Source organism: Pan troglodytes, chromosome 13 (assembly GCF_028858775.2).
Source record: "Pan troglodytes isolate AG18354 chromosome 13, NHGRI_mPanTro3-v2.0_pri, whole genome shotgun sequence".
In the NCBI taxonomy this organism is placed as follows: domain Eukaryota; kingdom Metazoa; phylum Chordata; class Mammalia; order Primates; family Hominidae; genus Pan; species Pan troglodytes.
In genome coordinates, this window is record NC_072411.2 from 71,971,777 (window position 1) to 71,994,468 (window position 22,692).

General features: G+C 35.3%; 1 protein-coding gene across 9 annotated transcripts in view; it reads left to right on the plus strand.

Moving 5' to 3' along the window:
* The window catches only part of UBR3 (ubiquitin protein ligase E3 component n-recognin 3), a 262,210-nt gene that overhangs the window by 100,484 nt on the left and 139,034 nt on the right, over positions 1 to 22,692 (plus strand). For 6 of the 9 annotated variants that reach the window (XR_010150127.1, XM_063791293.1, XM_016950002.4 and 3 more), the window contains 7 exons: positions 589 to 730; positions 4,778 to 4,874; positions 14,670 to 14,811; positions 18,488 to 18,592; positions 19,748 to 19,921; positions 20,111 to 20,143; positions 21,811 to 22,271. Coding sequence is in view for 8 of the 9 variants with exons in the window: in XM_063791293.1 (XP_063647363.1) it covers positions 589 to 730; positions 4,778 to 4,874; positions 14,670 to 14,811; positions 18,488 to 18,592; positions 19,748 to 19,921; positions 20,111 to 20,143; positions 21,811 to 22,271 (1,154 nt within the window). In the remaining variant the exon portion in view is untranslated. The remainder of the gene's footprint in view (positions 1 to 588; positions 731 to 4,777; positions 4,875 to 14,669; positions 14,812 to 18,487; positions 18,593 to 19,747; positions 19,922 to 20,110; positions 20,144 to 21,810; positions 22,272 to 22,692) is intronic. The other 3 variants (XM_016950004.3, XM_016950005.3, XM_016950009.3) reach the window with 1 other exon arrangement.

Consider the following 22,692-nt stretch of genomic DNA (forward strand, 5'->3'; position numbering starts at 1 on the left):
CTGATGATTTCCTTAAGTCATTATGAACTATGTGTCAGTGCTATTATAGAGTAAAAACGATCTCTGTGTCTTTCAATTTTAAAGATTTATGTACTTTAATGTGAGGAGAGAATCTTTTTGGTTTGCCTCTTTGCTTAAATTTGCTTAGTATTTTTTTCCTTGGGGATGAAATTTTGTGTTTTTGGAAAAACAATCTTTGCTCATAAAAATCTTGGCTAATTTTTCACAAGTTCTTTCTGTTTTTTAAGGAAAAGTTATTTACAAAATGGTAAAAATGAAGACACATTTTTAAAAGTTTTTCAATCGTTTTCTGAAATTTCATAAATTTATTTCGGGGAAAATATACCTGGGAACTACTGCAGCATACAATTTATTAGTAGGCTCCTAGATTAAACATATTTTCAAAAATCACAATTAAAAACAGTTATTATTCATCTGTTGTATTATATAGCCCTCTTGTGGCCAGCTTTGTATATTACAGCCAATTACTATTTGTCTACTTCAGCAAAATGAGAAACTAGAGTACCTTGGAAAGGCTATAAATCTGGCTTTTTGTTACTAATATTTTTTTCTTGACATATATATCATATTCCAGAAAATCCTAATCCCAAAAGTGGCATTATTCCAGGCAGTTACAGCTTTGAATCAGTTTTATCAGCTGTAGCTGATTTTAAGGCTCCTGTTTTTGAACCTGGAGGTTCTATGCAACAAGGCATGTATACTCCCAAAGGTATGTTTATATACATAAATGGACTCTTTCAAATATCAGTTCTTGAATGGTGAATTCTTCTGTGTATTAAAAGAAAATGTTTACCTTTTATTCGTTCAAGCTTTGGTTTTCTTTTCTCCATTTTGTTATAAATGTATGTCTTTATTGGTAAACAGTGATACTGCTTTCAATTACTTAGAAATCTATAGCTTTATGTTACACTAAGACTTCTTAGATGACTCTAAACTATAAAGGAAATTTATATTTGAACTCTAATTCATTTTTATAAGTGATCATAACCATAAATGAACCAGAAACTATAAAACAAAATGTATATTAAAAAATATTTTGAATGTATTTACTCTCCAAATTTGATTTTGAAACAGCAAAAGAATCCTCACGACCCAAATTTTAACTTGAAATAGTTCAAATTAAAGTCCGTATAGGCCGGGTGTGGTGGCTTACGCCTGTAATCCCAGCACTTTGGGAGGCCGAGGTGGCTGGATCACCTGAGGTCAGGAGTTTGAGACCATCCTGGCCAACATGATGAAACCCGTCTCTATTAAAAATGCAAAAAAATTAGTCAGGCATGGTGGCAGGTGCCTGTAATCCCAGCTACTCGGGAGGCTGAGGCAGGAGAATCACTTTAACCCAGGAGGTGGAGGTTATAGTGAGCCCCTATCGTGGCCACTGCACTCCAGCCTAGGCAACAAGAGTGAAACTCCATCTCAAAAAAAAAAAAGTCCACATAGAATGCTGATAGCACTTACTTACATTTTGAACCTATGTTAAATGCACAGAACGTTTTCCTTAAGTGGATGATTGGTTTTGGAAGGTTTCTCCCGCATAGATTCATAGTTGACATCCTTGACAGCAGCCAGAAGTAAGTGAGGTTTTGATTTACACAGTCTTTTTTTGTTTGACTTTCATATTTTCACTTCTCTAAGTGAAAATTTTGAAGGAAGTAGCAGTTACGTGCTTCTTGACTCCCTCAGCACGTTGTCTAAATGAAAAACCAATGCCCATTTTGAAGTTGTAAATAATATACACTGTACTGTGTGTGTTTGGCAAAGCAGAACAGAAAAGCCTTATTTGGGATTTTTCAGGGAGTTCACAAGGAGCAAGAAAATCCAGTCTCTGGTTGGAAAGTATTCCATTAAAAGAAAAGCACAGTATTTTTTTAGTGTAGAGGATATTTTGTGTGTAAAATTAGATGAATTTGGGAGTGGAGTGGTGCTGTGGTGTAGTGCAGTGCTTATAAAAGTGTGACGTGACGATTACATCTCTGTCAGACTCACTTGCGCTCCTCATTAAGAATGTAGGCCCCTGTGTCTCACCTCCTATCTGCTATCATCAGAATCTCTGTGGGTGAAATCTGGGAATCTGCTTTTTAAAACAAGCTGTTTAGATGACTGTTCTGAACAATGCTGAGATGGAATACTGGGCATTCGGAGATTAGAGCAAGGAAATTGAGTGTCATATTTAAATACCATATGAATTATATTTGCTAGTTGTGTGGTTTAGGAAATTAGTTGTTTTTTTTTTTGTTATTTTTTTGGAGACAGAGCCTCACTTTGTCACTCAGGCTGGAGTGCAGTGGCGCCATCATAGCTCACTGCACCCTTGACCTACTGGGCTCAAGTGGTCCTGCCACCTCAGCTTCCCCAGTAGCTGGGACCATAGGCACCCACCACCATGCTGGCTAATTTTCATGTGTTTTGTAGAGACAGGGCCTTGCTGTGTTGCCCAGGCTGGTCTCGACTGTTGGGCTTAAGCAATCCTCCTGCCTCAGCCTCCTAAAGTGCTGGGATTGCAGGTGTGAACCGCCATGCCCAGCCAGTTTTTTTATCTTTGGATTTGGCTTCTTATCTGTAAAATAAGTTTTTAAACTTTTAAAAGTGGTTGAAACAAGCCTCTGGTTTCGGGGATTAAGCCTTAAGTGAATTTGTTATATTAATATAAAACCAACAAAAGCTGGCTTACTCCTGTTAAAGTGGGTGTGGGTAGTGAACCTAGCTTCTTCTCTGTCCTGCTATCTACTTGCTCCTAAAGTGGCCCCTGTTATACATCTGTGGTAATTCAGCTCCATGGAACACTGTTTGAAGCCCACTGGCCTAATTAATCACTGAAGTTTTCTTCCATTGCTAAGGTTGTGCAATTCTGATAAAAGCTTTGGCATGTTAATTATGCAAAATAATAGACTTTAAAGAGAAGGACGATCAAGGCCGGGCGCAGTGGCTCACGCCTGTAATCCCAGCACTTTGGGAGGCCAAGGTGGGTGGATCACGAGGTCAGGAGATTGAGACCATCCTGGCTAACATGGTGAAACCCTGTCTCTACTAAAAATACAAAAAATTAGCCGGGCTTGGTGGCGGGCACCTGTACTCCCAGCAACTCGGGAGGCTGAGGCAGGAGAATGGCGTGAACCTGGGAGGCGGAGCTTGCAGTGAGCTGAGATCGCGCCACTGTACTCCAGCCTGGGTGACAGAGCGAGAATCTGTCTTAAAAAAAAAAAAAAAAAAAAAAAAACGGCGATAAATGATTCTAGAAATACTAATAAAGATCTTTGTGAAGGACTGTCTTCAGAATTTTAAGTCATACTTCTGATACTTTAAGATGAATAGCTTGTTACATGAAACTAGGGACAGTGGTTAACAATGGTTAACAGTGTCTTGTGCTAGAAGGTTGTAATTATAGTGGATGGGTAGGGAGAAGCTTAAGCTCCTTACCATGTTTTCAAATGTTAAGAATTTTGCTAGAGAGAATGAGAGAAAAAAATCTATTAAGGAGATACTCTTAAGGCGGTGGTTTCTAAAATTATTATCTCAGTTTATCCTTTAGATTTTTGCCACATCTAAATAGCCTCTCTACTGAAATATACTTAGTATTTCAGTATTTTTTTAAATGAGTTAACTTAAAAAAAAACCTTGCCTCTTCCTAAGCGTGATTATTAGTGAGGTGTCATGAATTTTATTTGCAAGTTACAATTTTCTAATATACATTATACACATTAAAAATAATTAAATAATTATTAAAATGAAAAGCTTTATATACTTAATACTTAAAATCATCTTGTGAACCATCAGTTGTACACATTCCACACACAGGATAGTGGTTCCTAATTATGCAGAAGGTAAGGAGACAAATGATCAGTTTTAGCAAAGGAGCAGAAAATCTTTTATAAACAAAAAAGACTTATAAAGTGGGTCTCTTCAAAATCAATAGCTCATTAATTTTTTTTTTTTTTTCTTGGAGACTGAGTCTCACTCTGTTGCCCAGGCTGGTGTGCAGTGGCGTGATCTTGGCTCACTGCAACCTTCGCCTCCTGGGTTCAAGTGTTTCTCCTGCCTCAGCCACCCGAGTAGCTGGGATTACAGGTGTGCGCCACCACGCCTGGTTAATTTTTGTATTTTTAGTAGAGACGGGGTTTCACCATGATGGCCAGGCTTGTCTCAAACTACTGACCTCAAGTGATCTGCCCACCTCAGCTGCCCAAAGTGCTGGGATTACAGGCATGAGCCACCGTGTCCAGCCTCATTAATCTTTAAATCTAGTTTTCATGTTTTTACTTTTAAGTACTTTTTTTGTTTAATACTTTTTTTGGGAAATGAGGTCTGTCTTTGTTGCCTGGGCTGGTCTCAAACTCCTGGGTTCAGGTGAGCCTCCTGCCTAAGCCTCCCAAGTAGTTGGGACTAGAGGTGTAAGGCATCATGCCCTGCGTAACTTTAAATACTCTCAAAGATCCTAACCTGCTGTGTTTCTTTCTAATTGGCACCTTACAAAAAACAACAACAACAATGAAGTAAACTTTTCCGGTGAGGCATTGTTGTATTACAAAACTTTTGTTCTTTAGTGCTTGCTGAACTCAAGAGAATATTCCTGATGATGAAATTGTGATTTTTGACTTAGAAAAGTAATCATGGCATCAAGCTTCTTAAGGGAAATACTATAATCAGATTAAATTGTTCTGTGTTTTAAATGTAAAATATACTTAACAAATGTAATAAGTCAATAAATATTGATTTTATTTCTGAGAAGTCAATGTTTCTACTTTCTTTTGAATAATAGCTGAAGTCTGGGATCAAGAGTTTGACCCCGTCATGGTCATTCTTCGAACAGTTTACCGTAGAGATGTGCAGTCTGCAATGGACAGATATACTGCATTGTAAGTCCATCAAATTGATTAGCATCATAACAGTATTTTATATTTATATGGAAAAATTTCAGTGATAACACAGATATGATATGCTCTCATTAAAGTATACTTTCATTCTTTAAAGGTGAAAATAATAATTTAAGGTTTAAAAAATAATCTGGTGGAGATTTATGTTAAGATCTTTATCCAAAATTTGATGTTAATCTGATAAATTTAGAACATGATCACTAAATTAAAAAACAGAAACTTATTTAGTTTCTGTTCCATCAGTGGAATTAAAGGCTTGGTTTTGTGTTGTTCTACTTTTGAACCAGTAGGGGAGGCACAAGTTAAGAGAATAGAATTCTCTGACATCAGAGATGGTGACGGGTGTCTGTAATAAGTGAACATATTTCTGTGTTCATGACAACTGGGAAAATAGCCAAAGCAAAATTAATTTTACTTGTAAATATTTAACAAAATAGTTTACGGTATTGATGACTGCAGAAGACAAAAATTTTGAAAGTTATCTTTTAAATGCAGAATTCAATTTTGTATGTTATTGTAAATTGTAGACCATTGTAAATGTATTATTTCACCTCTTTTTAAACCTTAATAGTTAATATTATATTGCCAAATATCACAAGATATCATCTTTTACTTGTGCTTTCCTACAGCTAAAGTTAAACATTTAAAAAGCAAGTTTAAATGATGCAAATGTCCTTGATTTTGAGAAAGTATTAGTACTTATCCAGATAACTATCAAAGTGAAACTTCTCTTTTGCCAAGACTTTGCAGTAATAGAAATATCTATGACAGACAAATATCTGAAGAAAATTTTTAATGTGGAATTTTAATTCACTTCCCCCACCAAACAAAACCAAAACGATCTTTAAATCAATAACAACAACAACAACAACAACAACAACAACAACCCAGTTCAGCCATCGGCATCTCTCTCTCCGTTTCTCTAAACCCTTGGAGAAATTAGACTGAGGTTCTCTTTCTCTGGTTTCTTAACTCCCTCTTTTTCTGCTTTTCATGTAGTTTTGTAAAAATGTACTTGCTTGTAGTCTTTTACTAAACTCTTAGCTCCTTGAGGGAAGATATTTTTATCTCTGTATCTCGTCTACATCTTTAATACTTATCTCAATGCTGGCACTTAGTAGATATTCATAATATATTTGTTGAATAAATAAATTTGAGTAATTCCTGTTGAAAAATTGAAAAATGAAGAAAATTGGGAAGAAGCATTTGCATGGAAAACCTTATTGAGACTTCATAAACACCAGTCTTAAATGGCTCTGCCTTTTGTTCAGGGTAGTGATGATGGTTAGTTGTTTTGAATGTATAAGAATTAAGTAAATTTTATTCTCTTTTACTTTGTAGTTACTAGAAATTTGTACTGAGATTGGGCTGAAACTTTCAAAGCTTTGAAGGAATCATTAAATAATGTAATCAATTTTAAATGGGAAATTTTATTTAACAGTACATATTTATTGAATGCTCTGCCTCGGCCTCCCAAAGTGTTGGGATTACACGCATGAGCCACCATGCCTGGCCGATTTGTTTGCTATTGATCATTTTCATCTGCTTTTTAGTTTTAAGGGACAAAAAGTGGCTTAACTGATTATACTGGGAGGGATCTTTTTTTATTTGCAAGCAGGCCTTTTGGAGGTCAGCTTGCAAACTAAAATGAAAAATGGTCAGATAAATTTAAACTTTTGTGTTCTCACAATTTAGCTCTGTGCCAGGCACTTTAAAGGCAATCAGTAAGTATTTGTTAAACGAATGAAAAGTAGATTTCTTTCCGTTTTTGTGCTGAGAGTTTAAGTGAAAGTAAGCCATTTGCTTTATGTGATGCTCAGATGCTTAGAATTTTAGGCTCTTATTGCTGGAAAAGGCCTTTAAGATCTAGTCCAGGTTTTATAAAAGCGTCTTGTGGGCCATCACTGGAAGACAGAGTTGGGCAACAGCAAGAAGAGGCTTAAGCGAGTGAAAGTGGCTCATCCTGCTTCTCTCACTCCCTTCCAAATACCCCTGAGTGGGCATTCAACTCTTTTTTTTTTTTTTTTTGAGACGGAGTCTCGCTCTGTCGCCCAGGCTGGAGTGCAGTGGCGCGATCTCGGCTCACTGCAAGCTCCGCCTCCCGGGTTCACGCCATTCTCCTGCCTCAGCCTCCCGAGTAGCTGGGACTACAGGCGCCCGCCATCACGCCCGGCTAATTTTTTGTATTTTTAGTAGAGACGGGGTTTCACCGTGTTAGCCAGGATGGTCTCGATCTCCTGACCTCGTGATCCGCCCGCCTCGGCCTCCCAAAGTGCTGGGATTACAGGCGTGAGCCACCGCGCCCGGCCGCATTCAACTCTTAAAAAGAAAACAAAAACAATACTACAACAACAACAAAGCAAACCAGCAGTTGGAAAACCATCCATTCATTTCAGTGTTATATTTTATATATGAAGACATTGTGGCTCAGAAAAGCTCAGTGAAAATATGTCTGTTTTTTGTTTGTTTGTTTTTGAGACAAGGTCTCACTTTGTCACCCAGGCTGGAGTGCAGTGGCATGATCATAGCCCACTGCAGCCTCCAACTTCTGGACTCAAGTGATCTTCCCATCTTACCCCCGTGAGTAGCTAGGACTACAGGTGCACACCACCATGCCTGGCTAATTGTTTAAAAGTTTTTTGTAGAGGTGGGTTCTTGCTATATTGCCCAGGCTGGTGTTGAACTCTTAGTCTCAAGTGATCTTCCTGTCTCAGCCGCCCATAGTGCTAGGATTATAGATGTGAGCCACTGTGCCCAGTGAAATATGTCTGACAGTGGCAGTGTTGTTAGAACTATGAGCTAGGCCATTTCCAAAGATAGAAATGATTTCATAAAGCATCTGTTTTAAATTCAACTGTAAAGTACATTTTTAAAAATATGTAATTTCTTATATTTCTGTTGCCTCCTGTCTCCCATCTTGAAGGTTAATGGCTGCTGCCCCATGTTTGAAAGTATGATGTATGAGTTTATATATATCATTTTTGTCTCAAACTAGTCAATAATTACGTGTTGGTTTGAGTCACTTAAATAATTTTTTTCTGTCATGTAGCATTTCATTTGCATTATTCTATTAATGCTTTTGAAAAGAGCAGTCAAAATGATGTATTACTTGGGCCTTCAACAAATATATAACCTTTATTTTGGAACAATTTATTAATCTAGGTGCCACATATTTAGTGGCTACTGCTTAAAGCAAACAAAGAAACGAAGTAAAATTAAAAATTGCTTTTTTTATGCTAAATGAAATAGAATAGTTGAAATATTTCATCATGACTATTGGGATCATTTTGAAAATTACATTTATATGTTGTCACTGTAGTATTATATACAAACCAATTTTTTTATTTTTTATTTATTTTTATTTTTTTGAGATGGAGTTTCACTTTTGTTGCCCAGGCTGGAGTACAATGGCATGATCTCGGCTCACCGCAACCTCTGCCTCCCGGATTCAAGCGATACATCCGCCTCAGCCTCCCTAGTAGCTGGGATTACAGGCATGCGCTACCATGCCCGGCTAATTTTGTATTTTCAGTAGAGATGGGGTTTCTCCATGTTGGTCAGTCTGGTCTCGAACTGCCGACCTCAGGTGATCCGCCCACCTCGGCCTCCCAAAGTGCTGGGATTACAGGCGTGAACCACCGTGCCTGGCCCAGAAACCAATTTTTTTAAATGCAAAGTTAATTTTATAGCATCTTCATAATCATAGGTACAGCATATTTCTCTGATATATTAATGATAGTTTTCTTATTTTTAAGATTTTTTTTCTTCATTCTATGTAGTATCTGTTTCCTCTAAGTTGCATTTTCTTTTTATTATTATTATTATTATTATTATTATACTTTAAGTTCTAGGGTACATGTGCACAATTTGCAGGTTTCTTACATATGTATACATGTGCCATGTTGGTGTGCTGCACCCATTAACTCATCATTTACATTAGGTATATCTCCTAATGCTATCCCTCCCCACTCCCCCCACCCCACAACAGGGCCCGGTGTGTGATGTTCCCCTTCCTGTGTCCAAGTGTTTTCATTGTTCAATTCCCACCTATGAGTGAGAACATGTGGTGTTTGGTTTTCTGTCCTTGCAACAGTTTGGTCAGAATGATGGTTTCCAGCTTCATCCATGTCCGTACAAAGGACATGAACTCATCCTTTTTTATGGCTGCATAGTATTCCACAGTGTATATGTGCCACATTTTCTTAATCCAGTCTATCATTGTTGGACATTTGGGTTGGTTCCAAGTCTTTGCTATTGTGAATGGTGCTGCAGTAAACATACATGTGCATGTGTCTTTATAGCAGCATGATTTATAACCCTTTGGGTATATACCCAGTAATAGGATGGCTGGGTCAAATGGTATTTCTAGTTCTAGATCCTTGAGGAATCACCACACTGACTTCCACAATGGTTGAACTAGTCAGTGTAAAAGTGTTCCTACTTCTCCACATCCTCTCCAGCACCTGTTGTTTCCTGACTTTTTAATGATTGCCATTCTAACTGGTGTGAGATGGTATCTCATTGTGGTTTTGATTTGCATTTCTCTGATGACCAGTGATGATGAGCATTTTTTCATATGTCTGTTGGCTGCATAAATGTCTTCTTTTGAGAAGTGTCTGTTTGTATCCTTCGCCCACTTTTTGATGGGGTTGTTTGATTTTTCCTTGTAAATTTGTTTAAGTTCTTTGTAGATTCTGGATATTAGCCCTTTGTCAGATGAGTAGGTTGCAAAAATTTTCTCCCATTCTGTAAGTTGCCTGTTCACTCTGATGGTAGTTTCTTTTGCAGTGCAGAAACTCTTTAGTTTGATTAGATCCCATTTGTCAATTTTGGCTTTTGTTGCCATTGCTTTTGGTGTTTTAGACATGAAGTTCTTGCCCATGCCTGTGTCCGGAATGGTATTGCCCAGGCTTTCCTCTAGGGTTTTTATGGTTTTAGGTCTGACATTTAAGTCTTTAATCCATCTAAGATGCATTTTCTATTGTTCAGTCTCTAGCTTTCAAGTTAGAGGCATTCCCCAGATGTCTGACGATGTTGACTGCTTGTTATTAAGAGCTCTTGAGTGCATTGGTGGAACTAGTAGATTCTGAATTTTAATATAGGGTGATTTGGGTAGGCAGGTTTGTTGAGAAGCACTTGTGTTAGATCTTTCTTTTTGGCCTGGTCAGATTCCTCAGGGAAGTATCCTCAGATATTGCCCAGAAGGAAATGGTGTTGTTGCTATTATTCTGTAAACGGATTGAGAGACAAGGCCTAGGGACTCTGAGTCAAATACTTATATGATGATTTTAATCTCTCATGCTCATATCCTCAATTGTACTTGCTATTTGATCCTCCCCAGAGATGAGTTCTGTAGCCAAAATTCTGTTTCAGTGGTGGAAAGGCAGTTTTCATCTGATCCTCCTTATTTTAGCCCCTGCCTTCCCACCTCCATTTATAAAGGTATCAGGTGCTGCCAATTTTGTTGCTCATTTTTTAATTGCACTTTTTATTATTGAGTTTTAAGACCTCTTCATATATTCTGAATATTAGACTTATCAGTTATATGATTTGCAAATATTTTCTTTCTCCTTTTTTTTTTTTTTGAGACACTGTCACTCTGTTGCCCAGGCTGGTGGCATGATCACAGTTCTCTGCAGCCTTGGGCCTCCCCAGGCTCATGTGGTCCTGATTGGCTTCCCGAGTAGCTGGGACTACAGACATACGCCATCACACATGGCTAATTTTTGAATTTTTTGTAGAGATGGGGTCTCTACATGTGTTGCCCAGGCTGGTTTGATCTCTGCAGCTTAAGTGATCTGCCTGCCTCAGCCTCCCTAAGTGTTAGGATAACAGGCATGAGCCATTGTGCCCGGTCTGTAAATGTTTTCTGTCATTCTGTGGATTGTCTTTTTCACTTACTTGAAAGTGTTCTTTGGGTCACAAATGTTTTAAATTTTGATGAATTCCAATTTTTTTCTTTAATTTTCCTGTTTGTTCCTAAATTAATTTAATTTTCCTTCTGTTGCCTAAATCAAGGTCACAGATACCTAAACCTATGTTTTTCCCCAAGAGTTTTATGCCTAAAAATATAAAACTAAAGCTGAAGCTTTTACATCAAATTCTCTGATCGATTTTGAGTTAGTTTTTATGTATGCTGTGAGGTAGTGGTCCAACTTAATTCTTATTCATGTGGTGTTCCTTTGAGTTTTAATAGACCTTGCCTGTTCAACAACCTGGGCCTCATACATCTTTTTTTGTGGATAACTTAAAACTACACATTCACTTTCTTTAAAGGTTTTAGGCTTGCTTAGGTTATTTCTTGAAAAAAATTGCTAAGTTATGTTTTTTCTAAGAAATCTTTAAGTTTATATTTAATGATTAAAAAAATCTTCCTTGTGTTTTTATTCCTATTATTTATTTGTGTTTACTATTTCTTATTTTGAATTAGGTGTCATATGAGATGATTATCAGTTTTACTATGTTTTCTAAGAACCAAGTTTTGATTGTCTCTCTCCTCCGACCCCCATTTTCTATTTCATTCTTATTCTTTTTTCCTCTATTACTTACTAACTTTTTTTTTTTTTTTGAGATGGAGTCTCGCCCTGTCGCCCAGGCTGGAGTGCAGTGGCAGGATCTCTGCTCACTGCAAGCTCCATCTCCCAGGTTCATGCCATTCTCCTGCCTCAGCCTCCTGAGTAGCTGGGACTACAGGCGCCTGCCACCATACCCAACTAATTTTTTGTATTTTTTTTTTTTTTAGTAGAGACAGGCCTTCACCATGTTAGCCAGGATGGTCTCGATCTCCTGACCTCGTGATCTGCCCACCTCAGTCTCCCAAAGTGCTGGGATTACAGGTGTGAGCCATCGTGCCAGGCCTTTTTTTTTTCCTTTTTTGAGACAGTCTCACTCTGTCTTCCAGGCTGGTGTGTAGTGGTGCAATCTTGGCTCACTGTAGCCTTTAACTCCTGGGCTCAAGCGATCTTCCCACCTCAGCCTCCTGAGTAGCTGGGATTACAGGGGTGCATCACCATGCTTGGCTAATTTTTGTATTTTTTGTAGAGACAGGGTTTCATCATGTTGCCCAGGCTGGTCTTGAACTACTGAGCTCAAAGTGATCTGCTTGCCTTGGCCTCCCAAAGTGCTGAGATTACAGGTGTGAGTCACTATGCCAGGCCATTATTATCTTCTTTCAATTTAGTTTGGATTGTCTTTTTTCCTTTTCTTGGATACTTGGTCTTTGCTGTTGTTTCAGTGCATTTGGTTTTCATTTTTAATTACTCCCTTTTAATTTTTATTGTTATAGATTTTAAAAATATTTTTAATTGATATATCTTAGGCTTAACATTACCTTTTACACAGTATTTGAAGATACTTCTCTGATAGTTTCATACATGTATACAATGTGTAATGATCAAATCAGGGAAATTGGGATATTCATCACCTCAAACATTTATCTTCTTTTTATGTTGGGAACATTACAGTTCTTCTAGCTATTTTGAAATATAAAATACATTATTATTAACTATAATTTGGATGCTTAGTTGTTGATTTTTTAACAAATGTATGGATTTTAAGGCTATGTATTTCCTTCTAAGTACTACTTTAGTTGTGGCCCACAACTTTTTCTATATAGTTTAGGCTTTAAATTTTTCTGTTATGATTTTTAATGGCTTCTGAATTTCTAAGAGCATAGTGCCTTAAAATGTCTGCATGTCTGGAGTTTTGAGTTATATTTTTAAGTTGGTTTCTAGTTTTATTTGCTATGTGACAAGTGAATGTGGTTCATGTATCTTTTTTTTGATATTTTTGAGATTTACTTTGCATTCTACATAGTAAATTTTTATAAATATTCTAAGCGCTGTTAAAATTATGTGTATTCACTAATTGTTGCATGTTGCCTTTGCCCATGCTTCTTAATTGTGTTGTTAAAAATCTTAAAACTGTTTACCAATGTTTTTCTGGCTCTCATTTAGATAAGTATGTTAATGTCCTTTACTATGGTTGTAGATTTGTCGTTTTCTCTGTGTAATTCCCTCAAAATTTGCCTTTTGTATTATGAGGCTGCTATTACAGTTGTCCCCTCTTATCTGTGGTTTAGTTTTCTGTACTTTCAGTAACCTGTAGCCAATGGCTGTCCAAAAATATTAAATGGAAAATTCCAGAAATAAGTAATTTATAGATTTTAAATTATATGCCATTATAAGCAGGATGATGAATTCTTGTGCCATCCTGCTCTGTCCCACCTGGAATATGGATTGTTCCTTAGTCCAGTGTACCATGCTGTATATACTACTCACTTGTTAGTTATTGACATTGTCTGCTCCTGACATCCAGCCATCACATTGTCATGGCCTGATGATTCAGGATCACCTGAAGCAGATATTCCTCCTTCTGATGACGTGTTGTTAGAAGGTCATTAGTAGCCCGATACCATGTCACAGTGCTTACCATCATTCACTTCACTTCATCTCATCACATAGGCATTTTATCATCTCATATCATCCCAAGAATAACAGGAGTGAGTATAGTACAATGGTCCCCCTCTTATCCTCAGGACATGTTCCAAGACCCACAGTGGATGCCTGAAATGAGGGATGGTATCCAAACCCTATATATACTATGTTTTTCTCCTACAATACATACCTATGATAAAGCTTAATTTATAAATTAGAGATAGTGAGAGATTAACAGTAATAACTAAAGATAAAATAAAACAATTATAACAATACTCCGAATGGCATCCAATTGAAAACCTATGAATTATTTCTGGAGATTTTCATTTAATATTTTCTGACCATGGTTGACCATGGGTAACTGAAACTGTGGAAAGTGAAACTAGGTATAAGGGGGACTACTATACATAAGGTATTTTGAGAGAGAAAGCATGTACACATTCACCTAACTTTTATTACAGTATATTGCTGTAATCTATTATCACTTACTGTTGTTAATCTCTTACTGTGTCTAATTTATAAATTAACCTTTATCATAGGTATGTATGTGTAGGAAAACATAGTGTGTAGAGAGTTTGTTATTTTCCATATTTTCAGGCATCTACTGGGGGCTTTGGAACGTGTTCCCTGAAGATAAGAGGGGACTACTGTATTTGCATACAAGTTCATAATTATCTTCTTGAGGAACTTGTTCTTACATCCCAGAAGAGACAGACAAGCTAATTCATTCTCCTTGTGAGTTACTCTTTCAGTGAGGGTAAAGCCTGTCAAGGGTCTCAGCTTTAGGTGGGATCTCAGTTCTATCTCTGAGCCTTGTGTGAGCCCAACATACCTTGTGATCTGTTTGCTCAAGGACTTTAAAACCACTGGCACAGTGTTAGTGCTTGTCATTAATTCCTTCTTTTTTTCTGGTAACTGGAGAATTCCACTTTTGTGTGAGCTCAAATACGCATTCAAAAGATTACATTTATATTTTATCCAGCTTTTCCAACCATTCGTAGTGGGAGAATTTTCAGGTCGTCTATTTTGCTTAATCGTTACAGCTGGAAATTTCCTTGCTGAGTACTTCATGTGTATTCTTTCTGTTCATTTCTCTTTGTTAGCACTTTATATATTTTTTAATTTTCAGCTTAGCTCTCTTTACTCATCTTTAGCCGTTAGGAAAAGAAATAGTAATGTTCATTGTGTAGAGAATAGATACCTCTTTGGCATTTTAAGCAATTTGATTAAAAATAGCACTGCATAAAATATTGTGACAGAAATCGGTGTCTATAAATTACATTTAAACCACAGTTTGATTTTGAGGCTATCATCTAATTCTAGTTTTGTTTTATTTTTACAGTTTAAAACAGAGTGGAAAATTTCCTGGAAATCCCTGGCCTCCATATAAGAAAAGGACATCACTCCATCCTAGCTATAAAGGTCTTATGAGACTTTTGCACTGTAAAACTTTACACATTGTGCTATTCACTCTGCTTTACAAGGTACAGTAGTAATTTGAATAGAAAGACTAAGCTTAGAATTTATTTTCAAATAATAATCCTAAAGGATAATATTTACATAAAAGTACCACTTATAAAGCAAAGTGTATTTATACATTTAAGATGTATCTTCATCTTATATATATCTTCATATGTTATAATCACATGTATTTGAAATCCAAGTTGAACATAACAGAATAGCTACAGCATTCTTTGTGAGAAACTATTTATCTTATCTAGCTATCGATAAAAGTATTTATTTATGGATTCTGTAGAACAGTAAGTGAAATACCGTGGAACTACAGGAGGTGTGGAATGAGCTACAGGGACCAAACAACCATCAGAACCCACTAAAATGACAAAACTAGAATGGCAGTTATGTGAGGCAGTGAATCTTAGGTTGGGGGGTTCTTTTTGCTTTTTCCCTCTAATCAGGAAAGTGACGTGGAAGGATTTGAGTGTGGTTTCTATGTGGCAAGATCAAAAATTGTTTTTGATAAACATTTTAGGAACTAACAAGATGATGCTTTTACTTGCTTGTTATCTAAAATTTGTTTTATTTTGGGATCTTCTCACGTAAGACAGATTTATTTGACTAACATTAATTGTGTACTCAAAAACTTGTGTGAAGCATAATATTGTATAGTATGTATGTGTGTATATAATAGGGATTTCTATAATCTCATCTGCATGAAAGATGAAAGAAGGCTGGGCGCGGTGGCTCACGCCTGTAATCCCAGCACTTTGGGAGGCTGAGGTGGGCAGATCACGAGGTCAGGAGTTCGAGACCAGCCTGGCCAACATGGTGACCCTGTCTCTACTAAAAATACAAAAATTAGGTGGGTGTGGTAGTGGGCGCCTGTAATCCCAGCTTCTCAGGAGGCCAAGGCAGGAGAATTGCTTGAACCCGGGAGGTGGAGGTTGCAGTGAGCCCAGATTGTGCCACTGCACTCCAGCCTGGGTGACAGAGCAGGACTCCATCTCGGAGGGGGAAGAAAGATGAAAGAAAAAAGAAAATAACTATACTCATGTAGATAATATAACTATATAGACATGATAAATGTTATGCAGGTAGATACAAAGAAAACCTATTGTTCTTCTTCCTAATTAGAATTTGAAAAATTAAAAATTAAAAGAAATTCAAAGAAAAATGAGAATATTTGTTATACAAATTTCCAATTACTATGTACAATCATTTAACACATTATTTAAGAAAGTATGTATTTAGTTAGGTAGGAATTTTAGTTTTTTTCTTAATCTTATAATGAAATAGTACTTTTAAATTTCTATACTTCTCTTCCTTTCAACCCTACCCGTGACCAATTTTTCAGTGTACTTGTTTCTAAAGTTTTCCTGTTACGATTTTGGACAGGTGCCTCAAAAAACACCTTGGGTGGTTTATTTTCATTAACTTCCAAGAGGGTTATTCAGTAATTGATTTAAAATGTTCTTTTTCTTTATTAAAAAATGTAGAATATCTTTTTATACTGAAAAGATATTTGTATTTGTTTTACAAATAATGGACAGTCTTTGAATGTTTACTTAGTGCCAGATTTTGTTTGAAATGCTTTATATATACTTGTAGACATTATTTTGTTTAAGCTAGCAAAAATCCTTATAAGTGAAAGTTCTGTTATTATTCTCCTTTTTCAGATATGAAATTGAGTTTTAGAAGTTAAATAACTAGTTCAGATGGGGAAGCTAAGTACTGTTATAAGTAATAATTAATAAGTGACAAGTAATTCATGAAAAATTAAGGAAGCCTTATGGCAAATTATTTATTATGCTCTTTCAAGTTATATTTTTCAATTTTTTGTATGCTAAATGTACAAATAGTATTTTATGAAAAATAAAAAGACAATGTTTTAGTTGTTACAAGACTATTATAAATGAATTTTTTTCAACTTTAAAATAACTTTCTTGATTTTACTACTAGTAATAATAAAATTCTCCATTGACATTGCGTTGGCAAGTCAACTTTTTAAAAATCAATTTTAGTAAACCACCTTTATCTTCTGACATGTTTAATGTCAAAATAAAACTCCCTGGAAACATCATTTTTATTTCTTTTTTTTTTTGAAGTACCTAATAGAGGGATGTTTTCCTCTTTAGCTCTTAAGTTACTCAATTAAAGCTGTAATCCCACAAGCTGTGAAGTGAAAATTTAATTGAATTTAGCTGGTAATGTTTTATTTATCAAGAGGAGATAGTATAGTAATGATAGTCAGTGGCCTGGGGGTCTGAGGTCTGTGTTCTAATGTTGCTTACACTAGCTAGCTGGTTGTGTGGCTGAGCCTTGGTTTTCTCTCCATAACATAGTGGATCAGAAAGGATGACTTCTGTGGTCTCCCAGCCTTCAGTCTCCTCCTGCTGCTGCCTCTGCTCCTCACATCATTGGCACCACCCACTCACTATTTGTTGAACACCCATTGCTAGACACTATACAAAGCAAATGACAGATATTAACTCATGCAATCCTTACAACAATTCTGGGCTATAATTTCAGTTTTATTTTTCTTTCTTTTAGTTTTTTTTTTTTTTTTTTTTGGTTGGGGATGGGACAAGTGAAAGGGCTAGGAGGGGCTCTATAATTCCAATTTTAGAGATAAGAAAACTAAGACCAGAGTCTGCTGCTGAAGGACAACTAGGAATAGACAGAAATTTGTTTAAAAATCTGTTTTTTAAAAGGTTTTGAATGCCTATGCTCTTCACCACTGTGCCACACAACAGATGAATATAGAAGCCCTCTGAATAGTCAGAAAAACATGAGAGAGTCAGTGACTTGAAAGTCTCTCTATTCTTTAATTGTGGTAGGTTAGGTCTTAAGCAATTAAGACCTCCTTTCCAAGTCCCCTCAGCCATCTGGGCAGCTTCTGCGAGGCTCAGCTTATCCTGTCCTCTTTTTTGCTCTCTGCTATCTCGCCCACAATTAAAACTGCTGCTGCCTACAGAATTTCTTCCTTTCATCCTTTCCATCATTTGGCCAGATGACTTTTATAATGAGGACAAGATGATATCTGCCAGGCCATTTTGTTACTTGTGGTATTTTAGGTATCTTCTGGTTAGTGGTCTGTTATATCATATTGAATGAGTGATTGGTGTAGGTAGCCCAGAAATCCTGTGTAAGATGTATAAGGCTTGTATTGAGTAATCTATAGGTCAGATGTATCAAATTTTCCTCAGAAAAGCCTTTTTACTAACCACTTGCATTCCTTCTACCTTTGTCCTCCATATAAATCCCACACTGGCATACATATGAATGTAGCTACTCAAAATACTCAGAGGCTCAGAACTTTAATTTTAGAGACATATTTTTAAGAACATTAATGTACCATAAACATTTATTGTGCTGCCAGTTATATGCCAGGTGCTGTGCTAAACACATTTGCATGAATTATCCTATTTGGTAAACTTATTTATCTGATGGCCTTGTCATCAAGAGAAGAGTGTCAGCAAATTAGGATATAAAAATATTCTTATTAAATTATTTTATTAAATACTTATATTCGTATGAATTTTTTTAGTGGACTCTGTGACATACCTTTAGAAAATTTGTGAACTGGTATTTCTAGATATTAAAGTACTTTTCATCTATAACAGTAAAATATTTTTGGATCTCTAAATGAAATACATTTTGTGGAAAAAAGTAATTATGAGGCATTTTCTTCCCTTTTTAAAGATTTTGATGGATCATCAAAATCTGTCAGAACATGTACTCTGCATGGTTTTATATCTGATTGAATTAGGACTCGAAAATTCTGCTGAAGAAGAATCAGATGAAGAGGTAAGTAGTTTTTATAATTTAAAATTTTTAGATAGGCAGCCCCTATCTGGCTCCAACCAATTGTTGCCAAACCAGGCATGTTATACTTTTCCTAGTTATGACATACCTTAGGAAAATGTATTTGTGAATTCATCTTGAGGTGTATTTATGTTTTCATCAGACTCATAAGATCTTTTAAAGAACTACTAGAAAAGGCCCTTTGGGATCTTCAAATATATACAGTTTTTTAGGGCCTTCATTGATACATTAAATTCTATTATGGAATTATTGAATTTGAAATTTGTAATTCCTATCACAAAAATTAAGAAAAATGTTTAATGCATTTTTGGTGTTATGCTAAGAAAATTGATTATTGGCAAACAATTACCAGTAATCAATAAATAACCAGTAAAACTGAAGTTAGGACTTAGCTCCAAAAATTCTAATAATTTGATTAGGGATTATTTTTGAGTAGCAAATTCTTCCTGTAAAGGTTTGAAGGTAATGGCATGAATATTGTTATATGGGAGAATGTTTAAAGTACTTAAAAGTTGTTACTTTGTTTCAGGACTTTAGAAGTATTGTGTCCATAAAAGCAATTGTTACTACAAATTAGTTTTACTAATGTGTAAGATTCTCCTCATCTCTTCCCTCCTAAATGACAAAATATAACACAGCATAATAATAGCAAAAACAAGTTAAAGAAACCACTTTGTAGTTCTTTGTAGTCCAAGTTGAATCAACATATGTTCTTTCATAGATGTTAAAAGGTTATAAAGATTCCTCTATGATTAGTGATACCTTTGGTTGATTTTTCAGTTTCCTCCCAATTTGTCCAAATTAGCATTATTTGTATTACTAATGGGTGAGGATGAATATTCTGTAATGTTCAGTATTCTAGATTGAAAAATGTATTTAAAAATGTATTTTAAATCAGGAATTTAGCTGATTCCATTGGACATACCCATATTAGTATTGAGAAATTTATTTCTGCATTTTTTGTTTGAATTTGGTTTTATTATTTAAATTTATTCACTTTATAATTTGTGGATGAGACAATAAGGGATTCAGGATTATGATAGGCAGTGGATGATTTTGGGGGGCTTGTTACATCTCCATTGTACCTTGGACCTGATGTGGCAAGACTTGATATTCATTTTTTTTTTTTAATTTTAGGCATCAGTGGGTGGACCAGAACGTTGTCATGACAGTTGGTTTCCTGGCAGTAACTTAGTGTCAAACATGCGACACTTTATAAACTATGTTAGAGTAAGAGTTCCAGAGACTGCTCCTGAAGTAAAGAGAGACTCACCTGCAAGTACTAGCTCTGATAACTTGGGTTCTTTACAAGTAAGTGTAAATGTAAGAAAGAAAATAAGAAAAAGCTTTATGTTATGTATGTTATGTTGGGATATACTGTTCCTATAATATCCAAAAGAAAAAAAAATGTGGTTGTAGATAACTTTAAATTGTCTTTTATTTCCTCTGATATATCTATGTAACTTCTACCTTACCAGTCTTTTTCCCTTAATCTGGCAGAGTTCACGACGGCCTAAAGTTCTTCAAAGAGAGGTAGATGTGTATGATATTTTCATTAACTAGCAACATGGCTTTAACTGGAAATGGGGAAAAACCGCTTTGAAGTATTTGTGTGTGTATGGGTGTTTAATTAATATGGTTAAATTTAAAAGAAGGTTTCTTGGATTTATGTGTGTTTTTTTTTTGACAAAGTGATTTAAGCTTAATATTAAAGAAAATTTATATTATTGAGCTTAAAAATAATACTGAATATTTAATAGTGTATTTTTCTTATTAGTGTTCGAAGTATTTTGGACCAATTATAGGTAGCATATTTGAGTCTCTTTACATTCATCATTGCCACTGTATTACTAACATCTTAAAAATGACTTGGATATTTTCTAAATTAAAATAAATTTAATTGCTACCAGCATGCTCATTTGCAAATAACTTTTTTTTTTGCTTCTATGGCAATTAACTTTGATAAAATAAGCCTATAAAGTCTTAAATTCTGTATATTATGGCTTTGGACTCATTTTGAAAATCAGCGCTCTCATTGCATGTAAGTTAATTTTTAAAAAGCAGTAATGAAAAATCTTGAAATGACATTGTAAGTAACAAACTTAAGCAGTTTTAGTCTCCACAACCTAGATTTTTGTGAGTAGAGAACATTGAATCAGACATTTCTTATAGTAGAGTCTATTTGTAGGAGCTTTCTTGGTCTTTGACAACGTGTTTTCGCTGTAAGCAAAAACTGGAAACTCTGTAAGAGGTTTTTGCCTCTAATGCTGGTAGAGAGTACTTTAAAAAACAGCTTGGATGTTAAAAAATAGTGTATACTGTCATTTAACTCACAAAAGCTCAACTGATATTAGAGCATCCTTTCTGTGCTCGCTTTTAAAAAATAAATTCATTAAACTGACTCATATCTTAATTAAAAGATGTTTTCTGAGAGCCCTGGTGCAGTTTGATTGCTTTAGCAAAAAAGCTTTTTAGGAGATGAATTATTGAGGAAAATACTTAGTTAAAAAAAAAAACTGTTCAAAAAACAAATCATAGTCCTTGACCCACAAACCAAAAACAAATAAAAAACAAATCACAAATCACAGTTTTAATTTCATATTAAAATTTAATAAAACAAATTAAATTTCATATTAAAATATGAAAGTTTGATATTTCATCCTTATATTTCAATTTAGTAACTTTAAGCATTTATGTTAGAATTTTCAAACTTTAAAGTTCCTTAAAAGTGAAATTAATTACTAGTTCAGATTTATTAGCTTAGAAAATTTTTTTAAAAACTAATTTATAATTTTCTTAACGGGAAACTGTAGCAGTCTTCCAGAAGTTAGTAAGGAGTACCCTATTCTTCATGAATGTTGACCAGAACAGCTTTTCCTCTTTTAAACTAATGAATAATTTAGTTTATGATTCTCTTTAATATGGCTGTGGATACTACTTCAGCTTTGTCTGTTTTCAGAAGGTTGAAAAGGAGGTGTTACTGCTGATGATATCCTCCTTATTACTGTTTCTAGATTGAGTGGGATTAAATATATTTGAGAGAGAGGTCAAGGGACAAATTTATTTAAAGAGCAAATCTATTGAATAAATCTTTGTATGAAACCGAGCATTCCCTTTGGAAAATATAGTACTAATATGTTTTTAAAATGATGCTAAATAACTTCTCTTGATTTTTCTTTGTTTCTCTTTGTTAATGGTAGAATTCTGGTACAGCTCAAGTTTTCAGTTTAGTAGCAGAACGTAGAAAGAAATTTCAGGAAATCATCAATCGCAGTAGCAGTGAAGCAAATCAGGTGGTTCGTCCCAAAACTTCAAGTAAATGGTCTGCTCCTGGTTCAGCTCCACAGTTAACTACAGCCATTTTGGAAATTAAAGAAAGCATATTGTCTTTGCTAATTAAACTTCACCACAAACTCTCAGGAAAACAAAACTCCTACTATCCTCCTTGGCTTGATGACATAGAAATTTTAATCCAACCAGAAATTCCTAAATACAGTCATGGAGATGGTATAACTGCTGTGGAAAGAATTTTACTAAAAGCTGCATCGCAAAGTAGAATGAACAAACGCATCATTGAAGAGATATGTAGAAAAGTGACCCCTCCTGTACCACCTAAAAAAGTCACTGCAGCAGAGAAGAAAACATTGGACAAAGAAGAAAGGTAATTTTTTTTTTTAATGTTTTAAACGTGTGTATAGTTGAAAATTTGATATTTTCTTCCTTTTGGTCATTTGAGGATAATCACCTGGATGTTTAACAGGAACAGTCATAGCTGATTAGTTTGTAACATAAATGGAATGGAGCATAGTTAGTGCTTGTACATGTGATGTATTGAGTTTATTGATGGACAGGTGAGACTTTCTGTCCCCAATGTAAAATTACTACCTTAAACCTGTATGTCTCTTTGGAAAAATTGCTACTGCTTTTATTGCTGTAGGGATCTAATAATTCTCTTACTGTTAAAGTTGAACTGTTCAGCTTTAAATGAGAATATTAAAAATATTTAAAATATTTCTCAAAATAAAAATCCAACTGCTTTAGTTTCTTTTGGTCTTTTCTAATCTTTATTAATATATGATTGC